This window comes from Gymnodraco acuticeps, unplaced genomic scaffold, assembly GCF_902827175.1.
Source record: "Gymnodraco acuticeps unplaced genomic scaffold, fGymAcu1.1, whole genome shotgun sequence".
Classification (NCBI taxonomy): Eukaryota; Metazoa; Chordata; class Actinopteri; order Perciformes; family Bathydraconidae; genus Gymnodraco; species Gymnodraco acuticeps.
Genome location: NW_022992351.1, coordinates 2,465,849 through 2,486,467, shown reverse-complemented (window position 1 = coordinate 2,486,467; position 20,619 = coordinate 2,465,849). Strand labels below are relative to the sequence as shown.

Below are 20,619 nucleotides of genomic sequence, written 5' to 3'. Positions count from 1 at the left end.
GTTTGGAGAGGAAGAAGGGAGAGCTGGCCTGGCATTGAGCTTCTGCACTGGAGCATCCTGCTGACCAGGGCCGGCCACAGCCCTCTGAAAGGAATATGCTGAGCTCACACTGCTTTTCTCCTTTCACGCATAGACAAAACGCTGGCAGCAACCGTTTCTGCTGGTTTCTATGGTCTGTTTGTCTTGCAATCACTATTGAATCTGTGTTGTGATTGAATGGTATCAGAAGACTATACAAATACTGTATATACCAACAAAGATGTAGGTCAATTTGGAAGTTGTAATATAATGTGCTTTCTCAATTCACTCTCATGGCAGCCTGACGTTTGAAAGATTTCTCTAACATGGAAACAAAGTGAACAAAATGTACCACCATCATATTATAAGGACTTGATAGAGAAAGAAATAGCGTTTTGATAATAGTGTTTATCCTGTTGTCCTGATTCTGACCGTTTATTGGTTTGCCAGTTGGTGCAGGTGCACCTCTATTGTGATGAGTATTATGTCCTTCTCATGACTCCCGCAGTCAGTGGTAAACCACCTTTTGTGGGTTTAATCCCACAGTTCAGTTTTACAGGGGAGGATGTTGAAAAGGTGCTTGCATTGTATTTTCCTGTTCCCTGGGTCCAGACTGCTGACACATACACAATAACATAAAGCCCCTAAACATCTCACACTGAGGTAGAAGCTCTGGCCTGATCTCGCCTCACAGTGGGGAAAACATGTATTGCAGAAAACACATAGTATTAACCAGACTTCAGAGGGGTCGATGTAAAAACCCTCAGCAAGTGATATTTATGTTCAACTCTTTAAATTGACAACAATAATCCACAAATGAAGCATCTTCTCCATCTCCAGTTCTCCTGCTCATGAATAATTATGACCTTTACGGATGGATTATCTCTTAATACCAGATCCAAAAAACATCCCCAAATTAAGAGGTGGCCTCTTCGCTTTCGAGGGAATTATCTTCTACCGATGCTGTTTTAAAATGACAAAACAAAACACACGGAAAATCCTAACCATAAAGGAAATTCATGCTTCCATTTCCCTACGTTTGGAAATACTCTGTGTAACACTAAAGAGAAATGAGAGTGGCACTCCCAAGTGGTTACAAACGGTTTCATGGCAATTTGTCTGAAGACTATTCATTTATTGCTCACATTGTCTTACGTATATTGAAGAAGCTATTTGTAATTGTATACAATAAGTAATTTTCCCTTTTTATACTGGCTCCAACCGGAGTTACTCCAATGCAAGAATGAGAGGCACAGTTCAATATTTCATTTGAAAGTGAATACAAGGTTTCAGCAGACCAAAGAGTTAGACACATGAAGTGGAAATATTAAGGCTTTGTGTTCAACAATCTGAAACTGTTTATTAGAAATGTATACTAAAACTCCCAAGCCTAAAAGTAATACAAACGCAAATGTTCAGCACGTTTTCAATCAAACACACAAGCCTCCAAAGCAAAGAACTAGTGTATCTGATAAACAAACATTCAGAACCTGTATTGTTTAAAGTAATTGGGGAAACTCTTGGTAGACTACATAGGATTTCTGCCCTCACCTCAGTATGCATATGGAAGAAAGTTAATATTGTATCAGCTACAATGTGCAATGTACTTACACTGGCATAGAAAACTCTTAGCTAAGATTTGATCATTTGCGAAAATGCACCACTCTACTATTATAATCTCAACACAAGCTTTTAGTTGCACCAACATCTGTGTTTTTTATATATTCTGAATGTTTTAAAATTAAATTGTTAAATATTTGCAGATATTGGCATACATTTGTAAACCCATTTGAAGCGGAACTCCTGCTTCTTAAATTAACAAATAAAATAAGTGCATTTTACAAATCAAACATTACAAGGGGGATTCTATCATTAAAAAAATCTAAGTTTTGGAAAATAGGTATTTTTTCTTCATTACAAATCACAATTCACAGCCCCACGCTAATAAACAGAGAGAGAAAGTGTAAGACATCAGCACATCCCATTACAGTCATTTAAGAACAATAACAATGTCATTTGAACAGAATTGTCCATGCAGAACAGAACAGCAAAGCATAGCACTGAATGTCACCATGGACTCCTGTGCATGTCAGAATCCAACCATCTCTACCTGGAGGGGCTTCACTTTGGAAACTGCGTTAAGAGAGGAGGTCCCTTCTCCAACATGGCTGCCAACTTATGTCTCGTCTCTCTCTCTTCAACAGACTTTAAACTTGCTTTGATAGCTACTGAGGTGGTGGCCATATTCTTCTACTCAAGGTCAGGCATTTCTGGAAAAGAGACAACATTTTGATCAGATTTAAATCTTAAACTCAACTATTTATGATTGTAATATACAACAAACGCACAATAAAATCAAGTTATAACAGGAAGTACTTAAGAAATTAAATACAAATGATGACACCATGACAAAATCACGTCTTATTTTTTGGATGGAGTTCAGGATATTCAAACTCACTAAACATACCAATTTCAGAATTCATGCAAAAGTTAACCAGCTCTTACGTAACTCCTAATAGAAGCCATTTTTGATTGAATACAATTCATACTCCAGTAAGAACAGCAATCAAAATGAAAGCCCGTAGAAACTTAATAACATCCTACATTGGCTTTCATATCATTTCCCCCCCAAACATTTTATAGCCTACTTAACAGATGCATGACAGTAATATTTGTTATCCTATGGGATAAGTGACTACCGATTACAATTGAACAGATAGCTCTTTCAGAATAGTACTTACTTTCATCGTCGCTGTCTGCAGACTCATGCTGCAAAACAAAAACAATGAAAGACAAATGGTCATACACTGCAGATGGTACATTTCACTTTGTTAAAATGACTTTAAACAAAACATCTGTCGCTGTAATAGATATGAAGCATATAAAAAGTACTTTGTGTACTAACATACATACCTCTTCTTCTGCACCATCTAAATCAGGTATATCATCTCCTCCCATTGTGTTCATCATCTAGAGAATTGCACAGGAGACCGAAATCATTATGTCACCACCACAGTAAACCTGGACGTACTCCCACTTTATTCACTGTACTTACCTCTGAGAATTTGTCAAAACTTGACAAGTCCACGTCTGAGTCCTCCTCCCAGTCTTTCCAATTATTGAAGTCCACACTCAGCCAGTTGCACTAAGAGAAGATATATACCGCAATGTTCACAACAGGTAATCATTTTTATTATCTCCTCCAGGCAGTTTTGTTTTTGATTATGGTTGTTTGTCAACAGGGTCACAACTACTGGCTGTGTCTACATTGATCCGAATCAAGGTGCGGTTCCTCACATTTATTTTCACAAAAAAAATTGTCTGGCAGATGTCTGTGCACTCCAAGTAGCATTGTAGCCATTAATTGATTACGTTGATATTAAACAAGCTTTTAACTCAGTGCTATATTACCATTGTTAGAACGAAGAATTGCTATGCTTGAACTATTTTAACAGTGTTTACACACCTTCTTAAACATCAAATTCAAGACTTTTAAAGGACAGAGTGAAAAATTGCATCAAAGTTGGATTCTAACCCAGGCCCATGCAGTCAGGACGCTTCATGGGTCGCTGCCCCAACAGGTGAGCTACCGTATTGCCACAAGTTTTTTTCTTTAGTTTTTCTAAAGAATGAAAGTTACCTTTGACTTTTCTTTTGTAAGACGTGGCCATGATTTCCCAGCCTCCACTTTTCGTAAACAACACAACACAGACCTGTCAGTGCGCCTGTATTTAGACTCCTGTGTGGAACAGAGAGAGTTTGATGAAGGCTTTGAAAGAATCAGATATGTAGGGAACTGCAACTACGTCTACTGTGCTGACAAACTTACTTTGGGGTCAATCTCCCGCACACAGGTCCACTGAGTTCTGTTGTTTGATATTATCTGTTCCACTGACGCAGCTGTAAGGTGAAAAGAGTTCATGAGATTTCCTTTAAAAACGCCAACAATTCTGATTGTCATCATGAATACACCAGTGGCGAACCGTCAGGGCCTTCAAGGTATTCAGAGAATACCCTGGAACACTCAGATAAAACAAACAAAAACATCGATTTAATTATATAAATAAAATGTATATTAGTGGTGCACGATAATTATCGGTCCGATATTAGGAATTATGACGTCATCCCGATAAACCCGATAAAAGTATTAATAGCCCCCCGATAATATACAATATATTTTTTGGGTTAAAAAAAAAGAAAAAAATACTGCGGTGTGGGGTTGGGATTGGGATGAGGGGCGCTTGTTTTTTCACTCGGCTCCTCCCGTTTGCCAGTACTGTGGTATTAGTGGTTAGGAAGAGGGGAGTTTTTTTCACAAATCCAGCGCTCCCTAACTCATGCCTGACTGTGACGTAAATGGTGTGCGGCCGTGAAGCCAGGACATAAACAAACATGTCGTCGGTAGTATGGGACTATTTCAAAGTTTCAGAGGTTAGATAGTTCGCTTGCTATTTGTATTGAACAAATGCAATGCAGGAAGTTCCACGAGGAGGAAAAAGGCAACAAGCTATAATACTTCCAACCTGATTAGTCACCTGAAACATCGCCATCGCTACGATGGTGTGTTAAAAGCGTACGAAGACGCCTGCGCTGCTAAACTAGCGGCGAATCCAAAGCCAGCGCAAAGGCACCGGGGCTTTTACCTATCGACGAGGCTTTTGAAAAAAGGCAAGACTTTATTTGGGAAAATAATATGGTCACTTTGAAGAGTCAAAACTGTCCTTGGCTTTGTTTTGTTCATAGTAGTAATGCTCATTGTCATTTGCTCACTACTAGTCTTTTTTTACCACCAGGTGTGCAAAAACTACAGGTACATTTAATATATATATATATTATATTATTATCGGTATCGGTCTTGAGAAGCAGGAAGTTATCGGTATCGGTTTCAAAAAACCAATATGTGCATCCCTAATGTATATCAAATGAATATAAATGAGAATGGTATCTGTGTTGTTGATCTGTAATATTAGTGTTACGTTGATTTGTTTGTCCTTCTCGGACCAGCACTACGCATATTCAGTGATTTGGTGTTGGAAAAGAAAGCACCAATCAGATCTTGTCCTTCAACCAAGGTATTCTACATCCTTGATCGAATGCCCTGGCCGTTGCACTGAATGAGAGTGTACGTTTGGACTGACAGTTTGATCAAACCAATCATATATTGATTTGTAGCCAATGGGCGTATTCTTTCAGAGTTCCCCTCGGTTCTAGGGTACTCTAGAACAGGGGTTCCCAACCTTTATTGTGCCAAGGACCGGCAGATACATTAAAACAAAATCGCGGACCGGTTGTACATTTTAACTTGATTTTAATATTTTATCTCACCACAGCAGGTAGCAACAGAGGCTAATTGTAGCCTATGTAATGTAACAGCCTGAACAAATACTAGAACAATATGCATCCAAAACATATTAATGTTTAAAAAAGAACCGGTTGTCGTTTTTTTGGTTTTTAGGAAAAAACGGAAACCAACGTTATTCAGTTTTTTAAACCAAAACGGGAAAATAGATAATCAACGTTTTGGTTTGTTTGTATGATTTACCGGCTAATCATGGGAAAACAAGGAGAAGGCGCATTATGAAGGAGGGGTGTGTGTGGTGGTGTGACTGGCATTTGTTTTCAGAGATATTATGATAGTGACGTTCGTTCCGGTGCACGTCCGACAGCATTTAGCACTACATCGAGATTAAGATTAAACTAATTTATTTTGGGAACACCCGCATATAGGTTACCTATGGAGTTAGCCAGATGTGTGTAAATTACTGTTCATGGTCATATCTCAAATAATGTATGCACTGCGACGGGGGGTGTGTGTGTCTACAGAAGGTCCAGTTGTGAGACACGGTTCGCCACTGGAATACACTACAGTACAGATCAAGGACGTGATTCCAAAAAGCATCTTTAACCTCATAGGAATATTTTTGTACTTACTTGAATTCAAACTTGGACTTTTTAAAATGTATTTTTACATCTTTACTGTCCTCTACGCAGAAGTCTACAAACACAGAGTCACGTCTGTCATACCACTTGGCTGCTGCAGGCTGCCTGAAGACAACGAGAAAAAAGACGGAATAGTTGTCAATGATATAAACCAATATCACCCATGATTCTTCTAATCTGACATGGTAATCAATAAAACAGTTAAAGCGTGTAGTTTATTGAAAAAGTAGGTCGGTGTCGTATTTCACAGCCAGAGGGTGGCCCACATATACATTTAAAATCACGTTGACGAAAGCGACACTCATTCATTCCAGATTAGCATAAGAGCCTCTGTAGTCCTATGCACATCTTCACTTTACAGTAATGACTGCTTCCTATAAAACAAACTATGCCCTTCAATCAAAAAGGATCCCCTGCTAGCATATTATGACAAACAGTGCACATATATCACAGATTATCATACTTAGGGAGGCAAGTACGTTATGGTTTATTATTAAAACCAGTGAGGACAACATTTGATTCGAAGAAGGCAGGCAGCGTGTGTTAAGCGTTTCGCTGACAGGTGTTTTTAAAGTGGTGTTAGCTTAAATTAGCTCAAGTAAAGTCTTCAGAGATAATCGTGACACCACGCTTTTCCAGTGCTAACATTCATATTTCCTTGGTTGGCATTAGCCTGCTAGTTTACGGTTTGGCTTTAAGCGCATTAAGACAAACTTAACTAGAGGTTTATATATTCTGGAACACAATGATGCCACGTAACACAAGGCTTGATAAAGTTAGCTGTCGTTGGATTTAACGATGTATTGACAGTCATCTAGTAGCCCCGGCTGAGGCTAACTCGTGTTATTAGCTGTTAGCTTTAATACTAGCTGGTTACCAAGACTGTTATAGCTACTTAGCAACACCGTTGACGACTAAATATTAAGCCCAGACTTACATCTCCACTGTTTTAGCAATGTATCTTCCTCGTCGTACAGCAGTATATATTATAATGTAACCTAGCTAGTGGAGCCACGTAAAATGATAAATGAAACCGAAACAGTTAACTCTAACGTTCAAACCGCAGTTTGAGTCTCGCGTGATTTTGCTTACTGCTGGTGGACACGGGCGCGTTGCACGGGGGCTTCAGACCATGCTTCAGACCGAAGCCGTTTGAGACAGTTCTAGAACGGGAGAGCTCCACTGCCAGTGCCACCACCAGAAGGTGACTACTACAGTCTAACACAAATTATCCTCATAGCTGTGTAAACGGGTGCAAGCTGATCATTTCAGGGCCAACCCGGAATCATTCGACCTTCCTTGTCTAGACTAAGAGGAGTATTAAGATCCTTTAAATAAGTCCCTGCATTGAAAAGTGTACTGCCAAATGCACTCATCAAGTAAAATCAGGCCGAGGCAGAGGAGGAAGAAGTACTCTAGTTCAGTGGTTCTCAACTTCGGGACCCACTTTTTCCTTTGTCAATAAATCGCGACCCGAAATTTTGAACCACTCAAATCTATTCAACAAAAATGTGTGCTGTAATATATATATACCTCTTTCAGCAGATTATATTAATTAAAGTGGTGAAGTACAGTGCATATCCATTCACAGAACTAAAGTATGCTTTTAAAAAAGGTTTAATGAGATGATGGAATCAAAGTTGAACTGTATTATAAAAAGGCACACAAGCTGAAAACCCAACCCCAGAAGCCCCCCATTGTTCTGTGACCTGTCAATCATCAAACCGGGGGTCATATTTCATTATGTGTTCATTTTTATCTGAATGTATGCATGGATGTATAAAGAGCAAAATTAGAAGTACCAGAGTGTAGTAATACTCTGTTGTTACAAGCACAAGTCCTGCATTGCAAATGTTGCTCAAGTAAAAGTACAACAGTGTTAGCATCAACATATACTAAAAGTACTCATTATGTATATTTGCCCATTTCAGAACAATATACCAAATGTATGATTATAATTATTAATGCATTAATGTGTTTATCAAAGTTGGTAAAGGTGCAGCTAGTTTGAATTACTTTGTATGCTGCAGGGTAGCTTGTGAATGTAACTCCAGGTGTAAATAAAGTCTTATTTAAGTGTTGTCTATATTTCACATTAATATCCAAATCTGCAAAGTAACTAGAGCTATTAATTAAATGTAGTGGAGATAAAGTACACTATGTAACTCTGAATTGTAGTGGGGAAGAAGAACAAAGTATAGCAACAAATTGAAATACTCAAGTAAAGTACAAGTCACTCAAAATGTTACTTAAGTACAGTACTTGAGTAAATCTAGTTACTTTACACCAATGGCATTAGGCTTTTTGTAAGCATTACTTACACGTCTGGTCGACGGGGGGGGGGGGGGGGTGCTTGCTTTATAATTTTGAACTAGCTATCAAAAATGTTGTTGAGCAAATGTAGCAATATTTGCCTAATTGAGAGGGGTTTAAGAATAATGTGGCATGGATCAAAATATCAAGTAAAATACATGACCTCAAGTATTGTGGATATTAAAGTTCAAACCGTAGGCAGCTAGAATTGCATTGTGAAATTGAAGCTAGCTAAACACAGATGGTGTCTTAGCCATTACACTGTATTGCGCATTCAATGTTAACTTCATCATGATGCGTCATTGGATCCCCTGCAAGTTCCTCCAAAGCGAATAAGACTAAGGTTAATTTTGTGTCATGAGTCCAGGACGTCACAGACACCATCCCCCAAAAAGATTCTGCTGATCATATGCGCAGAGCACAGTTAGTGCATTTCTGCATTGGGAGATATTAAAAAAAAGATGTAGGACTTGGCTTGTTGTTAATGTCTGAACAGAGGCAGGCACACATGCAGTATTGAGAGCCAAAGCATTTCACTTCACAGCTTGCTTCTCAGTCGGCTTAATAACAGATGCCTTTTTAGCATAGCACTCCATGATGTCAGAGTGAAGCTTTATCAGTTTAAGTCCCCCATAGGAGTGGAGGCTGTCAGATGCACCTGCTTAGCGGTGGTGTTTGACTTGTAGTGGTTGTCTTAGTAGGCCAAAGCACTCAAGCAGCAGAAAAAGACATGTCAACTGACAGATGACTTTAAAGGCAAACATGGTCAATTTGGGAGCAGCTTCAAGCCGTTGGACTCAGACAGGATAGTCTGAGAGGCAGTTTCACTGAGGCTGCAGCTCTCGATAAAACAAGCGAACAATAGCATGAAGGCAGGGAATGAGAGAGCCACTGGGATAGAATACCATTGCCAGGGAGCTGCCGAATGTGTGGGACAATGGAGATGAAAATATTTGACAGAATAGGTGTTTTACACAGACTTGATTGGCACATTATAGTGAAGGGCTTGGTGGATGGGTATGGTGACAAAACAATCCTTTTTTCTTTCCAACTCTCCACCTAGTGCCAGACATGTGCTTTTAAATGGATAGAAGTGGAGCCAAAACCATGTCAGGCCTTATGGGGGACGTGGACACTGGGGAAGTAGACACTTTGAAGATGAGAGGCTGGAGGTAGTTGACTGATGGGAGTTTCTATTGGCCACGGAAAAAGCTGTAGTTAGAGTACACAGCATAACCGTTCAATCCTAATTTTAGCCCATTTAGTGGAGGAGAAATTAAGGCCAGATGAGAGGAAATTATACGCTTTCAAATTGAAAGACATTGTCAGCAATGGATTTTAGGTTTATAAATCTCTTTGAAGCAAACTAATCGATCTGTAATATTAATACATTTGAGTAATGCAACAATTTCAAATTTCTATAGCAACATTATCTTCTCTGTAATGTTTTACAAAATAAGTAAATAGTGTTTTATTGGGTTATTTTTGCTCATTTACAATGTAAATTAATTAATTATCATTTAAGAAAAAATACATCAGTGTAACCAGAATTTCTCCAAGAGCTTTCTGCAGCTAGAACGACTTACAGTAAAGAGGGAATTAGTAATAGCTTGCTGTGCTGCTGTCTTTTTTAAAAGTCACTAATTTGTATGCATTTTTCTGATCTGAAAACATAATATCATACATTACTGTGGTCCAGTTGACAAACATTTCCCCACCAGCCTTACTTTAATGATGCCATTTATATAATTTGTCAAGCCGCTGAAACTCCGGATGTGGTAAAGATCGTTTATAGCTCCAGATATAATAACTGCAAATAAAAGTTTTGGTATAACAGATTTGTGATGATGATTCATACATTTACATAATTTCTTGCAGATAGTCAAAGAGGGATTTGTTAACATGCTTGTATTAGTTGTAAATTCAAATGTTATCTGAATTAGAAAAATTACTTTGTTACAACAGGAAAGTGTCACAAGCCAAAAACAAGAAAATACTATTTTTTACTAATTTCAAGTTTCATTTAATAAAATAGCAGAAAGCAAAGAAAAGGAAAACCCTCTATTCTCTCAGCCTTTTTTTTGTCTTTGTCAGAACCTTAAAATAGAATTTCTATCATTTTAATACAACTTTCCAACTCTTGATAACAAGGTTTAATTTATGACACCTTTCCTATAAATAGCAAGGGACAAGACAGTGATGACGTCAGCTAGATGAAAATGCTAGAGCTGCTCCATATACAATAAATAATGCAGCAACCCCCTGGTACACTATGTCATGTAAGGCTTTACCGGCATATGAGTACATTTTGTGATACATAGCTGGAAGACCTACATTCATGTAAAACTCATTTGACACAAAATCTACAAAAAAAAAAAATCTGTTTTAATGAACTGACTACAACAGTGTTATGAGGACATGTGCTGGGCTCTGAGAGAGGTATTTGTGTGTATTAATAAGTTCACCTTATTCTCCAATATCAATAGAATACACAATGTAACATATGTATTGGGTTGGATTCTCCTTCTGTTTGGCTATAGTTTCAATATAAACATGTTTCAGTGGTGGTATAATTAGGGAATGTACTCAGGTACTGTATTTAAGTGAACATTCAAGTATTTCCATTTTCAGTATGGTACTTTATACTAGTATAAAGTATATCAAACACTTTACTCCAAATAATTTTTACGACAGCTTTAGATTCAGATGAAAACCATGAATCTCAAAATGTTGGTGAACTCCTTCATAGGTTAAATAAACTATTTAAAAACCTGCTTGGATCAGTTGGAACATGCACATTGTTACACATCTGAAAAGAAGGATGTTACTTGAGCTTGGGAAAAGTAGACTTTTTAGGCTATGTGGACAGCGTCGCTACAAGCATTTTATGATTTAATAGAATATTAGCATCATTAAAGTAAATCATTACTTCAACAGAGAAAATATGTCCTATCCAGTTGCAGATACTGGACATCACATCCTTTTTTTTAAAAATGTATTTTTTACTATATTTTATTTGGAAAGCTTACTAAAATGAATGTTCTCTCTTTTCTTTTGCTACTTCCATGGTGCTAATAACCGGCTTCTAAGTTTTAATCTGACCTGAGTGCTTTTAAATTTTACTAGATAGATAGATAGATAGATAGATAGATAGATAGATAGATAGATAGATAGATAGATAGATAGATAGATAGATAGAGAGATAGATAGAGAGATAGAGAGATAGATAGAGAGAGAGAAAGCACTTTATTTATGCAAGGGACACTTGTGGAGATGTTTTTTTTTTTTAAAGAGAAAACTAGTACATTCTGAAAACGTAAACTAAAAACTGGGAACAGCTCAATGTGTAGGCTATTGTGTGCTCACATAGAAAGCTATGTCCAAACAATACATCTTGTCAAAAGTATCAAAAATTACATAATTGCTGTCAATACGTCGGTGTACCCTGAGAGATAGCTTCATTTGCATTATAATTGAATGAGTGGGTATTCCCTCGATGGAGCGTAGGCTGACTCTTGTGTGAACTAAGCGTGTATTGTGCGTTATGATTAAAGCTTGTCATCACGACAAAAGAAATGATTCAGCCACAGCATGAAGGAGGAAAAACACAAACCACCATAGCCAGCCAATCATGTCAGCTCAGTGACGAACTTCCTGGTCACACTTTCTCGTAAATCCCAGTCCCCTTATTAATGGGTATGTTTGCTCCTGCACAGTCAACAGAGAGGAGGACGCGGTGTGAAAGCACAGGCACACACTCAACATGAGAAGAAAGAGCAAATTATCTGCCTGGACAAAGCTGACACACAGCTAGCATGGTTGAAGCCAGATAAGAAGAGTAACTACAAATGCTATACTCTGTGATACGCATAGCCCAAGGACGTACGAGGAAGGCAAACACAGGAGAGACTGGGGACTAGGTGCAGGCTTTGGATGGCATTTGTCAGAGCCAGGACAAGGATCTAAAGAGATTTGAACTGGATATACTTTGGGATATCATGTCTTGACTACAAAAAGGAATTATTTGCGGATTAGCTGCAGCGGCACGTCAGAAATAAAGGCCTCCTCTGATGGAGCACTGTTTAATCCACTAAACCTCCCTGACCGCGACGAGCTACGGCAGAGGGTGACGTACGGAAGAAATCAAAGGGGAAAACCACTTAGCTAACTGTTGACGATAAATGTATCAAAGGCTAACGTTGCGAAATCGCTGAATTTCCCTTTGCTCCTGCGGAGGATGGCTCAGTCAAAATATCGCCGAGCAGCTGTGATAACGCTTGTTCCAGCCCTTCAGTTTTTCTTCCTCTCTTTTTCTGTTCAACAGGACGCTTTATTCACAATTGAAGGGATTTATGGGATCACAAGGTAACCTCTCAACCTAAAGAAGTGTCAATCTTGTTTTTGCATGTGGCTGTCGGTGGGCTTTCATGTTTTCCGCGTACAGTATGACGGGTTTAGTTTCCTTTGTTTACAGTCTGAATCTCTGAACAGCTGATGCGTCCCCAGCAATGCTGTGATGCTGCCTGTTGTATATTTCGTGCTACATCCACTGTCAACAGCTGTCCATGTAGAGCTATTAGATTCACTTGCACTGTCATGCACACTACAAACAAAAAAACTAAATTGATGTTGCTTAACATTTGCGTTTTGCGAGCTTATAGGCCAGGTATAGACATACAAGTAAAGCCCCAGTCAGTAGAAACCCAAATACTATTGTAACCAGATCTGAGCAAAAATATAGCATATTTCCCTGTAATGCCTTTGAAAATAGCATCATGTGTTAGCACTTAACCTGAGGGAGCAACTTCTGTAACTTGATGTAGGCTTGATCAAACAAGTGAGTTGTGTTTTTGTTCATATAATAATGTGCTGATTACTTTTATGTGCCTCTCCTTGCAGTTTCCTCTGATGAGATGAGTGTGCGTGCTGGCCAGGGCAGTGATGAGGTGCTGGTTTCACAGGCAGTGTGGGATTACCTGGCTGCAGCTGGGCGGCCCTGGCTCATTGACTTCCAGCACAAGCAGGGGATGAACGCTGGTATCGTCAGGCGAGGAGAGAGGGGGGGATGCTGCGCTGTGAGGCTGCAGCCTGTAGAAGGCTCCAGGAACGGTGGAGCTGGGGTGATGGATGGACCCATCTCCAGCGAGACACGAAAAGCTTTCATTGACTTATGCCGCTGTGCCCGCAAAGAAATGAGCAAACAGGATGGGGGACCCAAGAGGAAGAGGGCTTTGCTGCCTTGTGTGGGACTCCTGGAACCAAACGGGGAGGGGAGCCTGCTCCAGCCTCCACCTCCCCAGCCTCGGCGCTCCCAGAGACAGCAGCAGAAGTTCAGGAAGCCTGTAGATGAGGAGGCATGTGCCATGCTCCACGAGGCAGCCCAGAGGAAGGACATTGACTCCAGCTTGGCGTCTCGTAGTGAGGCGGAGGACAATGGTACATGTTCAATATGCATGGGGGACATAGTAGAGAAGACTACCTTGGAGAGGTGTGGCCATTCATTCTGTCGCTCTTGCCTGGATCAAGCCTTTAAGGTGAAGAAAGCGTGTCCTGTTTGTAGGCTTGTGTATGGCCAGTTGATTGGGAACCAGCCTGCTAACGGTACAATGATCGTAGAGAGAGATCCTCATCTGGAGCTTCCTGGCCATGACGGCTACGGGTGTATCTGCATCATCTACAGCTTCCCTCCTGGCCTACAGGCAGTGAGTAGACCATGTGAAGATGCAGACATTAAGTCTCATTGATATATTCATCTATGGGTTTATAAAATGTTAGCAAAATGTGCTCAAGTTTAGCCGGATAAAACGACAACCACATTCGTAACAAAAACCGTGACTTAAGACTCAATATACCTCGCATACCTGCTAATCTCACTTTGTAGTACAGCCCACTGAACCGGCTTTCACTCTCAAATTGATTGACCTGTCTTTTGTGATACAAAGAAGAAAACTAGATTCATCAAAATTGATTGTTTTCCGAAGCTGGTTTAGTATCTGTACGTTTTTTCTGGCCCATTGCAGCACATCTTGGCGCTTTACCGCCACTTGATGATCTGTGAAATAACAGGACACCATGCAAAGAACTGTGCATTCTCTATTGCATCTTCTATGATTTTATAAATGTTATGGGTCGAACTTGTCTATTTGCCCGATCCTCAATTTCATATGATGTCATAGAAAAATATTTTTTCTTTAGCTCCTGACTCGTAATTGCCAACATATTTCAAACTCTATCAAGGACAACATAACCCCTGATGACATCAGCACCTTTTAGTCTTGGACTTTACGATGCACTTCCCCAAGAAGAAATGAAACTGTATTACAGGCTGATTAGTAATTCCCCAGAGAAGTTCTACAAACTGACCGTTTTGTGAATAATCAGTGGAGTTCCCCTTTCTCACGAAATAGATTCAGATAAATAGTTTTGGATTAAAAGGAAATGCTGCATTCAAAAAAGGTATTGTCACAAATGATTCTTAAAAAAGAACACACTTGCAAACATAGTTCTTACAAAAGCATGTAGCAAATGCAGTTAAAAATACTGTACAAGACATGACCTTGGCAAAACAATCACTGTAGAGGCAAAGAGCCCCAGATCCAAGTAGACAGACCATTTCTTTTTAAGCTATTCATTTAAACTGATCCTGTTTTCTACACCTCCTCAACAGCCAGAACACCCCAACCCAGGTGTTCGGTACCCAGGAACTGACCGTGTGGCCTACCTCCCTGACAGCCCTGAGGGGAACCGTGTGCTGGGCATGCTGCGCCGGGCCTTCGAACAGCGCCTTATCTTCACCATCGGTACCTCCATGACTACGGGCATGCAAAATGTCATCACCTGGAATGACATTCACCACAAGACCTCATTATGGGGCGGGCCCCGCTGGTATGTATGGGCTTTTAGCTGGAGGCAAATGGCCACTGAGATTAGATTTGGTAATATTCTCAACAATCTCCCCAACAGGTAGCAGGGAAAGAGGCTCAGATGTGACTGACAGATGTAATTCAAGTTCCTGACAAGGAAATGCTTTCAGTTGATGTCCTTGGCTAGATGGCACTATTGCTGCCTGAGCTCATTCAGATGAAGTGATGGCTTTTTTATTTCTCCTGACAGTTTTGGCTACCCAGACCCCACTTACCTGGTGCGAGTGACAGAGGAGCTCAGAGAGAAAGGCATCACGGCCGACTGACAGCAGGAAAAAGACTCTTCCAGGACTATGTAAGACTTTCCGAGTGTCCTTGCGGTGGACATGACTCAGCTCCAGGTTGTGCTCTGAGACTGCCCGTTCCTTAAAGGATGGCTGAAGACGAGGCCCTCAGCAAACAGGCGTCTAATGCTGCAGCAGAGCCCACTTCCCTCCACTACTTGTTCCTCTGTTTGTTCATCTTTCCTCCATAATTCAGCTTAACCTAGTGCTACAGTTGGAGGAAAGTAGTTTGAGTGCAGTGCATTCTTGTATTACACAATCCTCCACCTGTCACTGTTCGCAACAGGGCCCGTATCTGATGCACTTATTTAAGAGCATCGTGGCGTATTGCAAATCATGGTACTTATATATTATTTAGGCCATCTAAGTTTAATGTTATAAAGACAGGCGATGTTATATTAATGTTCATTTCTACTCTGGGGATAACAATCTTTTTTCCTACAAGCACACATACTTTGTTTTATCTCCTCAGAAATGTTTAAGTTGATTGTTACTAATTATCGGTTGTAATGAAAGTACTTGTGTTATAAGGCAGAATAGCATTGCTTCAATAGAAATAATTTATTTTCAAGGGTTATTGCAATCTTAAGCACTCACAGGCACTTTTGTAAGAGAGTCTTTTTTCTCAGTGAAGTCAGTCATAGTTTTTCTTCTACGTGGAAGAGTGCTCAGAGCAAACAGGTCTGTGCGGCTATCGGCTCTAAGCTCGGTGGCTACAAGTTGATGTCAATTGCTTGGAACTCTTCATTTGCATTCGATTTACTTCTCCCCTTCCGCTTTACTTAAATAGGAAGAATGTTCAATTTTCTCAATGCAGCACCTTTTTTTCTCAATGTGCATTTGGACTTTCCCCTGGGTTTTTGCCATTGCTCACTCCTGTTTTTTTAAGATGTCTCCCAGGTGTTGAGCACATTACCTTTATTGTGGGTATTGAGTTCATCCAATTACCAGATTTATGACGATGTCAAAGATGAAAGGGCATATAGACCAGTCAAACCAAATCAAAGGCACAAAAGCTCTTTAATTATCTATGCCTCTTTCCCTGTCAAACTGGGAGATTCGCCAGCTAATCTTCTCATTTAACAGAGAACTGTTGCAAATTCTAAAACGATAATCTACGATACAGAAAAAAAGGAAAAATGTATCTGGTTTAGGGTGGGGTATTGATCTCATTTTGTTGTGCCTTTCCTACATTCACTTTTGATAAAAATCTAGCATGATGTTACTACTGAATAGTAAGCAATTTGGGCATATTTCAGTGTTAATTGATAGGTAAACGGCATTATGTTTGTAACTATACTATCTGGCTTTAAGTACAAATACAAGACAGTTCATGAAAATATGTATACTAATGTGTATTTTCAATAAGCTTCTCTATAAAAAAAAACATCCTTGCCGTCATAATGCTGAAAAACCTTCAGACTGGAACAGCTGTATGTGTGAAAATGCTTTGCTAAGTGCAGTAACCTGCTTGGCTAGTGGTACATCTGTCATTCATTTGCCCTGTTAGATCTATACATAGAAGACCCCTTTCTTCCGTTTTCAGACCCTTTGTATTTAAGTTATGGGACCAACTGAAATATTTTTGGGACACAGGATTGTAGTTCACTAAAGCTACTGTGCAAACATTTCTATGCATTACCGTGACTGAGGAGGAGCCAGCAGAATTGATCGTAGGAGAGATTACACATATTACAAGTTGATTGTTGAGGAGAAGTTGGAGTTTTGCTTTTTATAATTGTGTTGATTCGTACTTTGTTGATATTCAGAAAATGTGCTTTACATTTTAATACTTGAATAAAAAGTTATGTTTGGGTTTGTGTTGGATATTCAATGTAGGACCTAAATAAAGCAGGTGCATCACGAGCAACCACATATCAAACTTGTGTCCATTTGGAAAGAGTTTGGGTTGTCCCCTATAGTCAAGAATTGATTTGAACTCCTAAGTACATTTACCAAAGTACATTACTTCAGTACAATTTTGATTAAAATACTTGTAGCGTATTTTCACATTACATTATAATTCTCCTTGCAATGGAATTCACTCACACTTCTAATGATCATATAGATATTAAGAAATAAACAATGATGTATTCGTTATAAATTAAATTACCCAGTGGTATAAACAGTAATTAAATAAGTGCCACCTTTAGCAGCTGAATCATTAACTTGATAGACAAATTCATTCATCAATAATTACAATTCAGAAATACAATTTAAACAGACTTAAAATGGAGTATTGTGCTTTAATTTAGAGTAAATTAAAAAAGCCCAACAATCCAATACAAATAGGTGTGTCTTATTTGGCCAGGGTAGTAACAGTTTTTTTAGAAAATCAATCCATGATGACACATCAGTAACAAAAACGTGTCACCTGATTAGTATTTGAATACTTTTATCATCGTTTTCTAATCAGAGGAAGTTAGAATAAACAGTTGTTGAAAATAACATTAGCGCTGTGTTATTTAATTTATTGATTGTCCTGAAAGGTGGGGTAGGTAATTTTGGAGAAACCAGCTCGAGTGCTAGAATTTGAAACTACGCAGCCGAAAAAAATCTGCTTCTTCCTTCAGACTTTCTTATGTATGAATTGGTACTTTCCTTAGCTTGACGTCACATTATTTCCGACACACATATCCCTATAAGGAAAGACAACACTCTCGTCACACCGGAAAATAATGGCAACCACACTAAACAACCACTCCGGTTGTCCCTAAAAGTATGGAGGACTGTGCGATTTGCTTGGACACAGTTCGTGAGAGGAAAACGTTAAAGTGCTCTCACTCTTTTTGCTCTGCTTGTATCGACTCGGTTTTTAAATTGAAGCCTGCTTGTCCGATATGCAATACCTACTACGGAGAGTACACGGGGACCCAGCCGGAGGGTAGCATGACGGACATGCGCAGCTGGCAGCGCCTGCCCGGCTTCGAGCACTGCGGATCTATCGTCATACAGTACACTTTCCCAGCGGGGATACAAGGGGTAAGACCATGGGTAAGACTGACACTAAGCTACAAGCTACCAGAGGAGGCTACATATCAACACAACAGAGCTCTTGTTTGTTTGACTTCATCAGCTGTTTGTGATTTTTCATGTCCACTAAATGGCGCTGTTGTTTGTTATTGATCACAAGTACACAGCATGCCTGTTTTCTATTTTTTTCTTATTGTTTAACAAACAATTTTGTAATTATAACAAAAGTCTAACGATAATAAAAAGGTAATTTAGTTCCATGAAGATACAATAAAAGAGAAACAAAAATAACACATGTATAAGTATTAAAGAGACTTCTAAAATGTTATTAATATAGTTTTGTCTGCTTTTCTGTATTCCTTTTAAATGTAATATCAAATGGTAATTTATGCAAAAACTTTATTTTAACAATGTTTTAGTTGGCTGAAGTAAAAATATAGATTTTGGAGCTGAAAGTTGCTAAACATAAAATACCAGGTGACCTTGCAGTGATTGCAGTATTACACTCATACTAGGAACCAGGAATACTTTATCTATAAAATGTTATTTTAAAAATACAGTCCTTCCCAGTTAAATAGCTGTTTCACAAGGTGTCACCCAAACATTATTCACCAAAAAAAAGAAAAATAATATTCAGGTTTCGGTGTAATCACAAGTTAGACACAGTTGTCATTCATCTTTGTAATATATATGCTTGCTCTTTTTTACCTTATTACAGCCTGAACATCCAAACCCCGGGAAGAGGTACGGCAGCACGTCTCGTACGGCCTTCCTGCCAGACAGCGAGGAAGGGGAGAAAGTCCTGAAGTTGCTGAGGAAGGCCTTTGACAGGAGACTCGTCTTCACCGTTGGTCGATCCGTCACCACAGGCCTCAACAACGTCATCACCTGGAACGACATTCATCATAAGACCAACATAGATGGTGGTCCACAAAGGTATGCACATCATTACAGTAAAGTCATCTATTGTTGTCAACCGTAAGTGTACAGAAATCTGTCTTGTTGGCACATGGAGAAAAAAAGTGTATTTAATATAAATTAGAGGTGCTTTTACTTGACTTCTACTCTATTAAATCCAACAGGGAAATAGTTGACTTATTACTTTTGGACTGCTTAAGCTACCTTTCAGATTCAGAAGCCATTTTCATCCCTGTTCGGCCCGAAGAAAACTATACAATATATATTTTGTATTTATATTTTTATTCAAACTCATAGACAGATTAGCCTGCTGGGAAAGGTGAGGAATTGGTTATAGACACAAGTATTTAATACATTAAAAAAGCTGATCTGAAGATGGCTCTATATATTTAAGTGGAGAGATCAACAAAGTAAAGCAACAAAGTTAACATGTCTAGCAAATTTGACATTTGGTGGGATAAGTTGTATAACCCTATGTTGCAAAGCCTTTTCAAGATACATTTCAATGGATACATTACAAATCCAGGTTCAGTAAGCTTAAGGTACAGTCTTTATCCTGAGATTTACTTACTGCAGCTTGTCTTTTTCCATTCCAGTTTTGGATATCCAGATCCAGATTATTTGTCCAGAGTTCAAGAGGAGCTTCGTCTTAAAGGAGTCACACCGGATGATTGATGAGTAAAGACAATGAGAAGACATCCTTCAAATTAACTTGACTCTTTGTATTGTTACAAAGTCTCTGATTTTAAGTTCAAGGCTTGTGCAGGACTCTCTGAGCGATGGAGATTAATGCCGCTTAAGTTTTTACTCTATGAAGTCGATACATGGAACTATTATCTTGAGAAATGAAGGTTAGTGGCTTTTCCAAAGAGTTATCAACTGTCTATGCAAATAAACCCTATAACCACAACCTGTACAGTATGTGATCCAACAAAACAAATATTACAGTTAAGTGAAAGGGGTTGTACCAATCATCAGATTTTGTTATTCCTAATATCTTTAGAAACCTGGATCACAGGTCTGGACATTGGACACAGATCAGGTGGTACAATTACTTACCTAGCAAACTGATAGTTAAAGCTTGCTAGAGAAATAAGATGATAATGTATTTGGTATCATCAACGTTTTTTATGTTTAAATGCTGATATGATATTCACGTATGCCGTGGCTTAACATAACCCCCAACAAATGCACTATTTACTAGCTGTTTGAGGACACAATTTAGCAGTTTACAAAAAACATATTTCTCC

At 39.0% G+C, this 20,619-nt stretch overlaps 3 protein-coding genes across 6 annotated transcripts; 2 read left to right on the top strand and 1 right to left on the bottom strand.

Annotated features, from left to right (window-relative positions):
• Positions 1–1,345: 1,345 nt before the first annotated feature.
• ptges3a (prostaglandin E synthase 3a (cytosolic)) lies at positions 1,346–7,037 on the bottom strand. The gene is given in 9 exon segments (XM_034209569.1): positions 1,346–2,288; positions 2,760–2,787; positions 2,932–2,988; positions 3,074–3,163; positions 3,659–3,757; positions 3,848–3,868; positions 3,870–3,918; positions 5,950–6,063; positions 6,896–7,037. Coding segments are annotated over 9 exon segments (480 nt in total). The 5' UTR covers positions 6,898–7,037; the 3' UTR covers positions 1,346–2,268.
• A 4,878-nt stretch (positions 7,038–11,915) lies between these two features.
• dtx3 (deltex E3 ubiquitin ligase 3) lies at positions 11,916–17,293 on the top strand. Of its 3 annotated transcripts, none has more exons than XM_034208835.1 (4): positions 11,916–12,636; positions 13,171–13,973; positions 14,939–15,156; positions 15,385–17,293. In XM_034208835.1, exons 1-4 carry the CDS (start codon positions 12,624–12,626, stop codon positions 15,458–15,460), a joined length of 1,110 nt encoding a protein of 369 aa, XP_034064726.1. In that variant the 5' UTR covers positions 11,916–12,623; the 3' UTR covers positions 15,461–17,293. The 3 variants fall into 3 exon arrangements, with proteins under 3 accessions (XP_034064726.1, XP_034064727.1, XP_034064725.1); XM_034208836.1 differs by having other exon boundaries at positions 15,235–17,293; XM_034208834.1 differs by having other exon boundaries at positions 14,939–17,293.
• An 837-nt stretch (positions 17,294–18,130) lies between these two features.
• On the top strand, positions 18,131–20,279 carry LOC117541759 (probable E3 ubiquitin-protein ligase DTX3). Of its 2 annotated transcripts, none has more exons than XM_034208934.1 (3): positions 18,131–18,460; positions 19,170–19,387; positions 19,966–20,279. In XM_034208934.1, the coding sequence occupies exons 1-3, from the start codon at positions 18,200–18,202 to the stop codon at positions 20,042–20,044; spliced, it is 558 nt and encodes a 185-aa protein (XP_034064825.1). In that variant the 5' UTR covers positions 18,131–18,199; the 3' UTR covers positions 20,045–20,279. The 2 variants fall into 2 exon arrangements, with proteins under 2 accessions (XP_034064825.1, XP_034064824.1); XM_034208933.1 differs by having other exon boundaries at positions 18,131–18,472.
• The last annotated feature ends 340 nt before the right edge of the window (positions 20,280–20,619 follow it).

Bases quoted from the DNA above. Each gene is read 5' to 3' on its own strand.
- dtx3 (XM_034208834.1), top strand. The intron at 13,974-14,938 runs GTGAGTAGACCA...CCTCCTCAACAG, and splicing joins TCCCTCCTGGCCTACAGGCA to CCAGAACACCCCAACCCAGG.
- LOC117541759 (XM_034208933.1), top strand. From the start codon at position 18,200: ATGGAGGACTGTGCGATTTGCTTGGACACAGTTCGTGAGAGGAAAACG. The intron at 18,473-19,169 runs GTAAGACTGACA...ACCTTATTACAG, and splicing joins TACAAGGGGTAAGACCATGG to CCTGAACATCCAAACCCCGG. The intron at 19,388-19,965 runs GTATGCACATCA...TTTCCATTCCAG, and splicing joins ATAGATGGTGGTCCACAAAG to TTTTGGATATCCAGATCCAG.